Source organism: Micromesistius poutassou (assembly GCF_964030765.1).
Source record: "Micromesistius poutassou genome assembly, chromosome: 6".
NCBI classification, from domain to species: domain Eukaryota; kingdom Metazoa; phylum Chordata; class Actinopteri; order Gadiformes; family Gadidae; genus Micromesistius; species Micromesistius poutassou.
Genome location: NC_140276.1, coordinates 1,908,852 through 1,922,302, shown reverse-complemented (window position 1 = coordinate 1,922,302; position 13,451 = coordinate 1,908,852). Strand labels below are relative to the sequence as shown.

The window sequence follows — 13,451 nt, the reverse complement described above, 5'->3', positions numbered from 1 at the left end:
GTTCTAAAGCATTTACTACACAGTATTTATTTGACAAAGCCTATTACAAATCATTTTCTATAACAATGTTTTTAAAACCAAAAATTAATTCAGTTTTTCTGGTGAAATATACTTTATTAGTTATGGCGACAATTAGTTGATAACAAAAAAAAAAAGTAATGCAATGGATTTATTTAAATTCTAACATTCTAACATTACAAAAGTGTGGTCAAAATCATTGTGTTCACTTAAAAGTAAATAATTATTGTGCTTTGCCCTATTTATAACTTGTACCCCTTCTTGATTCACATGTGTGAATCTTGTGTGCCCAGTGTGAGTTTTCGAGCTTCATTTGTATTCCATCAATACAAACCCAAATGGATTATCCAAAACATCAGCCAGTACTTCATATACGAAACAGTGAAAGAGAAAAGGGATAATCCATTCGTAACCATGCCTCCTTGCGGATACAAAACGCAACGCTGTGTGTGGGAACAGAGAGAGGGTGGGGGGGTGTACTTTACATATCAAAGATTGCTCATTTCCTTTATTCTACTACGTAGGACTTCATGTGTCCACATGTTTTCACGGGATCGTGACGTTTGTTTTGTGTGATTTCAATTGTGGTATTCGTGTGAGGACAGAGTTTAGCTTGTCTCTGTTGATGAGTAGGATATTGTCATAACTACTAAACAAGTTCACACTCTCACTGTCGGCGGGGCCAGTTCAGCCCCGTCCTCCAATGGGAGGCGGCCCTCTCCTGCCTGGCCCCGCCCACGAGGCGAGCCAGACGGAGAGGAGACCGGGCAGGGCAGAGTTTAGGCAGGGAAAGTAGAGCGCCTCATAAGTTTTTGCGTTCTTCTTTTCCTTAAATTATTTAGTCCATCATGATTACATCTAAACTTCCAATCGCGTTATTTTTAAAACGGAGATGTACACTTATCACACGACTAAGTCGGTGAACGCGACCATGGATGTATTTCGGTGAAAGAAGAACTTTAAACTCTCGTGTTCCCAGTCCGGGGACCGCCGCACAATGGAATCCAGACCGAGGAAGCGCTGCGGAGGATGGCCAGCGCTGGGGCTTTGGTTTTCCGTGGCCTGCCTCTCATGTGCGTCCGCTCAGCTCAGCTATACCGTTTCGGAAGAGCTAAGCCTGGGCTCCGTGGTCGGGAACATAGCGAAAGAACTGGGTCTCACAGCACAAGGAATACCTCAGAGGGAATTAACGATTTCGGGATCCACGGCGGAGTATTTCAGGATAAACCAGGCGACAGGCGAGATAGTCATTAACAAAAAAATCGATAGGGAACAAATATGTGAATTAATTTTACCGTGTTCGTTACAACTTCAACTTCTTCTCAAGGGACCGTTGGAAATATTTCGCATTGACGTGGAGATTTTGGATGTGAATGACAATGCTCCGCAGTTTTCCACCAAGAACATCTCTCTGGAGATCTCAGAAGCGGCTGCGCCTCTCACGAGGTTCCGCCTGGAGAGCGCACACGACCCCGACGTGGGAACCAACTCTTTACGCACTTATAACCTCGCACCAAATGACTGCTTTATTTTGAATGTGGAGACAAAAAGCGACGGCAGTAAGTTCCCTGAGCTGGTCGTAGAAAAACCCCTCGACAGAGAGAAGCAGGCCTCTTTTCGCCTGTTGCTCACAGCGGTAGATGGGGGGCAGCCTGAGAGATCGGGCTCAACGCTATTACTCATTAAGATTCTAGACGTGAATGACAATGCGCCCGTCTTTGACGACGCCGTAAAGAAGGTCAGCCTGCTAGAGAATGTAGCACCGGGCACTTTAGTAACCAAATTGAACGCAACGGACGCAGATTCAGGACAGAACGGAGAAATATCTTTCTTGTTTAGTAAGTATACGCCCGAGCGCACGGCCAAGTTGTTTAGCGTGGACTCAAAAAGCGGCGAAATTCGTGTTAACGGCGATGTAGACTACGAGGTGTCCAGCGTGTATCATATCACAGTGCAGGCGAGGGATGCTGGCTCACCTGCCATGGAGGGGTCATGTAACGTCATCGTGGAAATAATCGACGTGAATGACAATATACCGGAAGTGACGCTGTCATCACTGACCACTCCTATCAGAGAGGACTCTAAACCTCAAACTGTGATCGCCCTCATCAGCGCCCACGACCCGGACTCCGGTAAGAATGGCGAAGTCACTTTAAACGTTCAGCCCGGGCTTCCGTTCAAGCTCAACGCCGCCTTTGGTGGGCACTACAGCCTCATCACCGACGGGATCCTGGACCGGGAGAGTGTCTCGGAGTACACCGTGGTCATCGTAGCCACGGACCAGGGCTCCCCGCCTCTGTCGTCCAGGACCACCTTCCTGGTGGAGCTCTCGGACGTCAACGACAACGCCCCCGTCTTCTCCCAGCCGTCCTACTCGGTGGACGTCCCGGAGAACAACGCCCTCAGCGCCCCCATCGCCGAGGTCTCCGCCGCGGACCCGGACCTGGGGGACAACGCGCGGGTCTCCTACTCCATCCTGCCCAGCGAGTTCCAGGGCCTGCCCACGTCCTCCTACGTCTACATCAACCCCGACACGGGCCAGATCTTCAGCATGCGCTCGCTGGACTACGAGCTGCTCAACGCCTTCCGGGTGGAGGTGCAGGCCCGGGACATGGGGGCGCCGGCCCGCGCGGCCAACGTCACCGTGCACGTGTTCGTGGTGGACGTCAACGACCACGCGCCCGTGCTGCTCCACCCGGCCCACCCCAAGGACACGGGGCTGCAGCTGGCCGTGCCCCAGTCCGCCAGCCCGGGCCACCTCATCAACAAGCTGGTGGCGGTGGACCAGGACAGCGGGCACAACGCCTGGCTGTCCTACGCCATCGCCCCCGGGCCCAACGCCGGCCTGTTCCGGCTCGGGAGCCACACGGGCGAGCTCCGCACGGCCCGCAAGCTGGCCGAGGAGGAGAAGGGCCTGTCCTACGACATCGTGGTGATCATCCAGGACAACGGAGAGCCCGCGCTGTCCACCAGCGTGGCGGTCTCGGTGACGGTGGAGGAGACGGACGCTGCCGCCGCGCCGCCGCCGCCCGGCCCGCGCCACACGCCCTTCTCGCGGCGCACGGGGATGTCGGACATCACCCTGTACCTCATCATCTCGCTGGCGTGCGTCTCGGCCGTGGCCTGCATCACCTTCGTGGTGCTGATGATACGCTGCCTGCGCCGCCGCGCCCCCGGGCTGGGCGATTCCGACTGCTGCTGTTGCCTGGAGCGGCACCGGCCCAGCCGCTACCACCAGCGGCCCGGCAAGGACCTGCACCTGCAGCTCAACTCGGACGGGCCCATACGCTACATGGAGGTGGTGGGCGGTCCCAACCAGGACCCAAACACGCGCACCTACAGGCCCTGCTACCCCCCCACCCTGTCCCGCCCCAGTGACTTTGTGTTCGTCAAAACCCCCATGATGAGTCACAACAACACGCTGAACATGACGCTCAGCAGGAAGCACCTTATGAACTCAGCCGGCGAGGTGAGGGTCTGGGGATGGGGGGGATTCGCCGCTCGGATTCGGTTATAGAATGTCACAACCACAGTGTTTGTTTGTTCACCCTTAACGACACATCTATACTAACCTTATAGGTTGTACATATGTTCTGTGAGGTTTTATCTGGTGACGGGGAGGCACTGACCTTCATGGTAACATAATGTCACACAGCTCTGCTCCTTTTCTCCTGAAAGTCTCCTGTTTTGAACAAGAGCATTAACGAAGGTTGGCCAGCATCAGAGCAAACCGAGACATGAAATACTAAATCTGACTGGAGGAGGAAAATCTGGTTCCTATTTCTGACTTCTTATGACTCACAGGAGCCATCAGCTCAGCACCGCCTTGAACAGAGAGGCAGAGACACAGAGAAAGGGGAGTAGATGTCTATTGTAACAGAGGGAACAGATAGAGGAAATGATTTGGACACGTCCAGAGAAGGGAAACGACAGCAAATTAAAATGGCTCCTCAGAGGCTGATAGGCTCTGAGGAGGGAAGGGGGGGGGGGCAGGATCAAGGGAGCCAGATTGGGGGAGAGAATGAGGAAAAGAGAGAAAAGGGGACAAGAAGGAGAGGAAGGAAGTTTTGTTCCTGGGGTGTGGGGGAAGAGTTAAGTGGTAAGAGGAGGTGGTAGCCCCCAAACAGGAATTCAGGGGTCACTTCCCTGACTCCCCGCTTCCTGTTGTCTTCTGAACGTGTGCTGATTGGTCCCAGGATTGTGCATCATACGATAGAACAGAGAGCTCAATGCTCTCCTTGTGTTCCAACGCTATGCTATGCCCCTCTTATTAACCGGAGCCATCTTTTTTAAAGAAAACCATTAACTCCTCTGTTCTCCGGCTGACATAGGAGGAGCACTGTGCTGGAGAAAAACATCAACACATCGCCTGTTTGGTTGAAAGATGCGTAGAGGTCACGTGTAATTGTTTTTGAGTATAGCTGAATATTGTCCTGGGAGTTCACACAATGAACTCATCCAGGGAATATTGATTTTAATCAGACATGATTAAACGGTGGGGGCCAGAACATATTTCCTCTATTTCTTCATACTTAGGTCCATTACATTACAATAAATTCAGCTTTGTTATAGTAGCATCTCAACAGAAGGTGTGTCTAGTTTTACAATTTGATGATTTCAAAACTGTAGTGACTGTTTGGAATCATGCTCATCGTGTTATGGGTTAGCCTTTGCCATTGATTTGGCCTTAGCCCATGAGGGTACCATCTGTCCCATACTCGAGTGACACGTGTGCAACGAGGGGGGGGAGGAGAGAGATAAAGGGAGAGAGAGAGAGAGAATAAGGAGGGGGATAAAGGAAGGGGAAAGAGAGATAAAGGAGGGAGATAAAACAATTGATGAGGGGGTAGAGAGATATATGGGAGGGAGAGAGATAAAGAAATGAGAAAGGTGAGAGGAGAGAATGAGTGGGGGATGGGGAGAAAGGAAAGGGTCTGTAGAGAGGCAGTTCTTGTATGTGTTTGTGTGCTAACATGTGCATAAACCCACACACAGAGCATCAGTTACTGACCCCTCCAGGGATGTGGTATTTCAGCAGGCCCTCTGGACTCCGTGTCTGGTTATGTTGTTGGTTCCACTGACCTGCTCATACTGGGGGAGTGAGCCCTGGGCCTGGCTTCTTTAATTCCAGAATCATAAGCATTTCATCTCGCTGGTCATCGGATGGCTTTTACTATTTACACTCATCTTCCCTCGCGGCTTTAAGCTGCCCTATGAAACGAAAGGGTCAAAGGTTAAGCTTATCAACCCAAGTGAATGAATGTGGTGTACTATGAGATTAAGATCACGTCCGAGGGAGTAAGGCGGAATTGGCACAGAGACCGAGGGGTTTGTAAATGATATTTATTTGTAATTTCTCACAGGCATGATAAAGCGACACATATAATAGGGGCCACGTGCTAGAAATAGGGGCCACTTCCTGTGTGAATTGTTTCCGTTGTTGACATTGTGCAGTCCAGAAAAAAGAACATAATGAAGGATAGAGCCCCCGGGCTTTTCCATCACCTCGGTATTGGCGTTCGATTGGGGAAAACCATAGGGCCAGAGAGTCTGGGCTTCAGTGAGGGACGGATCCTAGGGGGAAGGATGCTTACTCTGAAAACAATGACTTCCACAGATGGGGAAAAAAGGTGTGAGGGGGTGTTATTGTAATGGTTGCCATACATTTGTCTGTGTCTGTGTGTGTTTCCACCAAATCTGAATGCAGCTACAGAATATAATAGACTTCCTTTACTTCAGACTGAGGGCCAGGTGCAGTCTAGACAACGGTGTGTGTGTGTGTGTGTGTGTGTGTGTAAATGGGAAGAAACAGCCCAGAGAGTACAAGCTGGAGTTTCATTTAATTTACGGGATGTCTCTGAAGTGAACGGGAGAATTATCATTTTGGCGTGTGTGAACGAGAAGTGTTGTGAAAGAGAGGCATAAACAAAATTACACACATCTCTAGGACATTAAGCATCAAGTCGTACTCCTCCGCACATGCACAGAGCGCCACGGCTAATCGTAACCACACGACACCACATTGCAGGAGCTGTGGCTAGTTCCAACCAGGCAGTTTAATCATATCTAGCTCAAAAAACAAGAGAGGAACATCGAGGAATCCCTCCGAGGAGGTTCGACTCAAGAGCGTAACCATAGGAACAGCTGTGTTTGAACGCTGCCATCAAGCTGGTACCAGAGGTCTCCATATCAGATGAGACAAACACACTCAGCACACACACACACACACACACACACACACACACCCACAAACACACTCAGCACACACACACACACACAAACACACTCAGTACACACACACACACCCACAAACACACTCAGCACACACACATACTACGCCATACTACCCGCGGTGCACCATGATCGGCATCGCCCGTCTTGACAGCCTCCGTCATACACTGTCGTTTAAGCGTACTCTTCATACAGGTCCTCGGGCCGTGCTATAAAATCCTTTTATTATCGCTTGACAACCTGAAGACAGGCGAGTTACACGCGTATAGAGTGCAGTTCTACACTCTCATCGCAGTTCATAATGTTGAGAACCCCCATCTGCAGGCGATGGACTTTCAACGTGGAACATGTGTGTCATGAGCTTAAAGCTCCTTTGAGACAAACACTGCTGACAGGACCGGTGCATCTCTGTGGGTCTGTTTAACCGGGCTGTGAGCGATCCAACAGTGAGCCAGCGTTCCTATAAATGTCCCCCTCACCCTTACAGGTGTGTGAGCATTGTCCAGCCATGCATACTGTAACTGCACTGTAGAGTAGGAAGCAGTGGTTAACCTGAAAACTAAAGCAGACACAGATTATATGCCTGCACACACACACACATACTCATATACATATGTATGTGTGTGTGTGGGTGGGTGGGGGGATTCTCTGTCACTGCGGGTGCCCCTCACAGCTCTACTGTCTCGTCTTCTCTAGACACTCCCACGTACGTAGAACCGCATTCCAGTCCATTTTTAGACATGAAGTCTCGTCAGAAATGGAAGAATTGGGTCAAGGTTCGTGGTTTCTGGAAGGACCTCTGAAACACCCCTCTTTCTACAGGCATCCGTTTTATTGGCTGTGATATTGAGTCGTACTGTATGTATCCCTGGTATGGCTGAGAAGGTAACAGGCAAGCAGAATGTTCCCTCTCTCTCCCTCCTCTCCATCTTCCACTATCTCTCTCTCTCTCTCCTCTCCCCATCTCCCGCTATATCTCTCTCTCTCTTCTCTCCATCTCCCACTATCTCTCGCTCTCTCTCTCGTTCTTGGGGCAGAGCAGATCTTTTAATAATGCAGCACCCCGCCCCACTGGCCTCTTCCCCAGGGTGTTCTTGTTGTGTCGATTAGCGGACCGGAGAGTCTGGCATCGGGCCAAGGGTCTATTCCCTGCATCGCTGCACAGCAGGGTGGGTGGGGGGTGGGGGGGGGGGCAGTGGCTACAGAGACGAAGGCAGAGCAGGGGATGAGGGAGGAATACATCGACCCAGAGCTGGATGGGATGGGAGATTCAACAGAGAGAAAGTGAGAATTAAACGGCGGTGAATGTTTGCAAATCAGGGGAGTTCCTCTTGTTAAAAATGATATGTAACAGCGATGGCACTCGCTCTCCGCCGACGCCAACAAGAGGGTCTTTGTGAGGGGCCGGGGGATGACACAGTCGCTCAATTAGCAGAACCTGGAAAGCCCCCCACCCCAAACCTCCACCCATGTCTGTCAGGATGCCAAGTCCTGGAGATGTGGAGCTTATCAGTCTGTGTGGTGGTAGCCTTCAGCCTGACCATCATTTCACTGCTCAGTCAGCAGTAAAGTATGTGATTGACGTCACTCTTGCGCCTTTGGTTATGCAATCAACAGTGTGTGTGAATAGCACTGCCCTATTCACTGAAAAATATGAACGCAAAACGTTTAGATTGCTGGGTGCAATTGGAGCTTCTGTCATGAAGGAAACCCCCTCATGTTTGAATCCCAACCTCTTGGTTTACTTGGTGCAGTGTTCTTGTCGTAACGCCCTTCCTGGCCTGGTTCTGACTGCAAGGGGGCCTGCTGGACCGCTGAGCACCTGCAGCTCTGCGGCATTTTCACACTCCACGAACTCCCAAACAAAATGTGCACGTGTGCACCAAAGCTTTGTTGTTCACCGCAATTCGAGTCGTTCCCTGTTTGTTCAGCCTCACTGTTATCCACCTAGACACACACACGCACACACACACGGGTACGGCACGGTTATATCTCAGACGAATGGCACGTTTTCTGCCGGGCCGCCCTCCTCTTGTTTGTATAAATCCATTCATAAATTGTTCTGTTCTCTCCACAGCAAAAGCCTCCCAACAATGACTGGCGCTTCACTCAGGGTCCGAGACCTGGACCTAGCGGGTGAGTACGCTCACACACATACAAACATTGAAAGACATGCTCGCACGTACACCCGCACAGCACTCACACATGAGACTCACACAATACTAACCCTAACCCTGAAGGACATGCCTTCTGTGCAAGCAGCCTTGATGGAGATGGAGAATGAGGGGGGAAGAGAAAAGAGATGGGAACATGCTGAACGCTGGGGAGGGTGGTGGTGGTGGTGGTGGTGGGGGTAGTGGTGGAGAGCTACACTCAAACAAGCACACCACTCTCCCAGCCTGAGGAGCCAGCAGTGAATACAGACCAGATTACATCATCCCTTCCCCCGCAATTAAACCCCCCTACAGCCACCACAATAATCAGAATCTGGAAATATATGGTCTGTGGATATAGACATACATATATTTAAAATAAAAGCCATTTATTTAAACTTAATATAAATTCCGTTGGACCATGCTATGATAATAAAACATCAGAGCAGTGGTTCCATTCCGTCCTGTTCTGCAGGATGCTATTTTACAAAATGGCTGCCGCAGTGCTTGCCACCAGCACACAGCCCTGCCCCCCCTCCTCCTCCTCCTCTTTCCCTGCTCCCTTCTCTCTCCCAGCCTGCGCTCTGAGCCTGTGGGCCATCACTCAGGACTGCTGATGAGGGAAGGGAACAGAGCAATGGGGGATGGGAGACGCTCTCGCGCTCTCCTCTTCTTCCCCTTCTCCCCCCCCCCCCTTCATTTTCCTCCATCCGGGCACAGGGACACACTGACTGATTCAATACTGACTGATTGCTTGAAAAATGTATAGTTTTAACATGACAGTGCATGCCGACAGACGGCTAACCACACAGGCCTACTTCAGACTGTGTGTGTGTGTGTGTGTGTGTGTGTGTGTGTGTGTGTGTGTGTGTGTGTGTGTGTGTGGGCTTAAATGCGCGGCTCTGCCGGCCCACTGGCCTCTTTTAACGCGCGTGTGCCAGGGCTGTGCACGGCACAAACAGTTACCACAACAGACATTGCACAACACATTCCATGAGTCAAGTCTTCTCTACAGAACGCTCCCTTACTGGGAGCATGAGAAGGGGGCGTGCATTCCCCACCAATCCCGGGGAATGCACGCACACGCACGCACACACACACACACACACACACACACACACTCAATGACACACCATTAAATAATAGCTGTGGAACAAAAACATGAGCAGCTGCCATTTTTGAACTTACTACATGGGACTGAAATATACACATCGCTCGTAATCCAAATGGGAAGAGAGAGCTAGCTTCCCGTCTCTGGAATGTTGAGATGGATGTGACAGACCCAACATATTCCCCCCCCCCCCCCCCCCCCCCCACCTCGAGTTTAAAACCAATGTATTTTCCTACTGGCTAGAGTCTGGCTTCAAGCGGGGGCCCAAGGATTTGATTGTGAGTCTTCATAACCTGTTGTGTTTCTCCTTAGTCCTCAAATGCCATACGCCACACACATACGATGGACAACGAAGGATGGCACAAGGTATACGAAACGTAGCAATTGCTTACTGTGGTCTCTCTCTGCCCATACCGACTGATCGATATTCAGATGCGAGTCTCTGCGGAGCCGTGGCTTTCCTCATGGCAGAAAATAATGAATAAGAATCGCATCGGTCTAAAGAGTTTAAGTTGGTATGGGCAGAGGGTGGCCACGATGGTGTTTGGGGGTAGAACTGCAGTGCAGTGCTGTGTTGTGCTTGGACATTATTATGTTATAGCTGTGGTTTATAGCCCCCCCTTTGACCGGGTCCTTGTTCCTCAATGTCGCTTATAGGCCACAATGCTCGCTGTGGCGTGGGGGGAGGACTGTAACTGATCATTTATTTGGTTTTCTGTTTCTGTGTCCTGGTCTGTTGTCGTTTTTATCTGTGCGTCCCTACATTCAGCCTTTAGTCTGAGCTTTTGTCTATCTGGTCTTGACCGTGTTTCTGAGGAATGCCTTTCCATATGGTGTCGCCTTTGTACTGCATCTGTGCCTCAAGTGACACTGCTGTTGACCGGGCTGTACCACTGTGTGACTTTTTGTTCTGTGTGATTTATCGACCGGAGGATATTCTTTCAGGCGGACGACAGTGTGTATGGCCGTTTGATGTATGATTAATTCAACTGTAAACAAATCAATGGAAGCTATTCAAAACTGTATTCTGTTTTCCTACAGAAATAATACACACACAGCACGTAAGCATATCAGGTGTTGAGCGGTATTGATGGTGTCACGTTACAGAGCAGTTCCTCACAGATTAGAGAGCTAGTGTTCACATTTCTCCACATGAACCAGGATACGGCTGGCTGCTCGTCCAATCTGACCACAGCTCACATGTTTACACATGTGAAAATGCTGACCAGAGGAAGCTTCTAACGAGACCACAGGATGTGATAAGCGCACGGCAAGAGACGGCAATTAGGAATAAACCAAGCATTCACCGTTATCTCTGAGGCTGTGAAACAAACACAAAATGTCTTCCCTGGCTACATTGGCCGCGCTCCTGCCCTGTCTGTCTCTAATTGGCTGCTCGGCAAGCATCTTGCCCTTTCACTTTAGCGGAAAGAAGAAAAACACTTCAGACATGTTGGCAGAGAGTCTTGGAAACCAGCATTGGCGCAGAAATTATCTCCCTAGGGGTTTCTCTGGTGAGGGACATTTTCTGTTAGAAAAATAATATGCCAAAGGATTGGTTCTTGACATGCGCATGGAATTCCCTCTGTGTTGTTTCAGCAGCAGGTTGTATAAGTCAGGAAGCAGGATGGGAGACCTCAGTGCCCATTTAACCCCCTCCATTAACCCCTTAGTTTCCCCCTCTCTGAACCTCTGCACTGGACCAGAACTCCTTACCCACAAGGGCCTGGGGCTGCTGCAGTACCTTTTAAACTAATGCACATGAATACATGAGTCTGGGCGCACACAAGGAACTGACATTTAGGAGCAATAGTTTAGTGGTTCTGACTTTCCTGATTTTAATTAGAAGACTTTGAAACCGTAAATTACAGTTGCCTTGTTTATACAATACTGTTCTGCCAATTTTCTAGCAATGGCATGGGGACATAATTTCCGGTTATCAAAATGACCCTACATTTGAAAGGAAGTTGGCTTTATTACTTATTGCCATGGACACCACCAGACGTTATTGTGTGAGTGGGTTTTAGTCTAAAAGGTACGGGCCTGATTATAACTAGGTGATGGTAATAGTTTGCAGGTCTGCTTTTCCTTTGTTCTCTTCACATGCAAATTCCCAGGTTTACATAAACAAGGCTTTGAAGGTTTTTTTCCCCCCAGATGGAAATGTTTTCTCCATTCAGTCATACGTTACGTGTAGCGTGTGTGCGCATATGTGTGTGTGTGTGTGTGTGTGTGTGTGTGTGTGTGTGTGTGTGTGTGTGTGTGTGTGTGTGTGGTGCGCACGTCTAGGGGCAGCTGTTGCGTTTAAAAGCTGTACCATTAGCTAAACATTTATTTTGATACATCAGTACTACATATGTACTGATAATACTGCATCGTCTCCAGTAATGCTACAGTCAATAGTAGTGTGTTGATGTGCGTGTGTGCGCTCATGCGTGCGTGCGTATAGAACGTCTGTATGCGTACACAAGTTTACACACCCAGGTGGTTTTGTTTTGTGTATGTACATTATCATTGTTGGCCATGTTGCATTTCCCCCGGGGGGCTGTTTGCCTTCATCATTCACCGCTTTACATCGTTCTACACCAACCGTCAACCAAACACACTCAAACAAAGACGGGGCTCTCTGGAGCAATGGCTGCTGGGTTGTTGACGTTTTTCTTCCTTTGGCTACAGGGCAACTGGAGGACCTGAGGTTGCCATGGGAACCGGCCCCTGGCCTCAGCCTCCCACCGAGGCTGAGCAGCTCCAGGCCCTGATGGCGGCCGCCAACGGTGAGTCCACCACCTCCTCCACGCCCCCTCCCTCCCTCCCTCCCCCCTCTCATTCCATGTCACCATCCCCCTCTGTTGTTTTTCTCCTCTCTCTGTGTCCTTGATTATGAATGAGGCCCCATCCGCCGTTTCAGACAGATCTCCTTAAGGTCTATATAATCCCATGGCTCTCCACAATAGAACCAACGCCTTGTCATGAGGAAGTCGGCCGGACACAACAGACGTGGATGGCAGAGGAGAAGTGGACAGGGTCGGGGGTCAGGCTAGGTTTCCTCTGTAGCTGGAGGGCATCATGCCAGACTCATGGATGGATGAAGGTCCCCTCTGTCCACATTGATGTTTCCATGGCTCATTGTGCTGTAATCTACAGCCCCATTGACACACACACACACACACACACACACACACACACACACACACACACACACACACACACACACACACACACACACACACACACACACACACACACACACACACACACACACACACACAGATAGATTTTAGAATGGGATCGTGGCTGTTCAGGATTGCAATAAGTAGAGAGAAAAAGCTGCAGACAATATTCAGACAGGCATCACTACGGCCAGTATGCCCCTCATGTACGTAGATATTACCGTCCACTGTTTAGCTCAATAACAGCATGCGTGTTTCCACTGTCAACAGCTCTAATGTTTCATGATGAGCTACAGGACATGTAGTGAGACACGATTTCTTCATTCAAGTGAAGAGCTTTATGGTTCCTTCAAACCTTGAACACGCTTGCACGCACACCCAGATGCAGGCGCACACAGTGACTCATTCCCCAGCTGTTGCTATCGAGGGTGTATGGTCATTTTGACAAAGAATAAAAGACAAAAAGATTGTAGCCTTGAGAACGTAGCTCTTGCTAGTAAACGACATGGTTAGTGTGAAGATATTTCGCCACACCAGCTCAATTCATTGTTTCTATTGTTGTCCTAACCATTGACACAACACACTAGTCCCCTCCCTACTGGAGTGAACGCACACACACACACACACACGCACCATCCCCCATCTTGGATACTGCGGCAGAAGGGATGTTGAATTTTCCATCCGAGTTAACGCAGAGAGACGGGAGAGACAGAGAGAGAGAGAGAGGGAGAAGGAGAGGGAGATGGCCCATTTTGGCTGAGAGATAAC

The 13,451-nt window shown here is 49.9% G+C and overlaps 1 protein-coding gene across 9 annotated transcripts in view; it reads left to right on the top strand.

The window, feature by feature from the left end:
- LOC311345371 (protocadherin gamma-A11-like) overlaps positions 1 to 13,451 on the top strand; it is a 196,440-nt gene that overhangs the window by 179,026 nt on the left and 3,963 nt on the right. For 3 of the 9 annotated variants that reach the window (XM_084469751.1, XM_084469749.1, XM_084469753.1), the window contains exons 2-4: positions 8,327 to 8,385; positions 9,826 to 9,879; positions 12,190 to 12,287. In XM_084469751.1, coding sequence (XP_084325877.1) covers positions 8,327 to 8,385; positions 9,826 to 9,879; positions 12,190 to 12,287 — 211 coding nt within the window. Of the gene's footprint in view, positions 1 to 791; positions 3,488 to 8,326; positions 8,386 to 9,825; positions 9,880 to 12,189; positions 12,288 to 13,451 lie in introns of those variants that run through there. The other 6 variants (XM_084469746.1, XM_084469745.1, XM_084469748.1 and 3 more) reach the window with 3 other exon arrangements.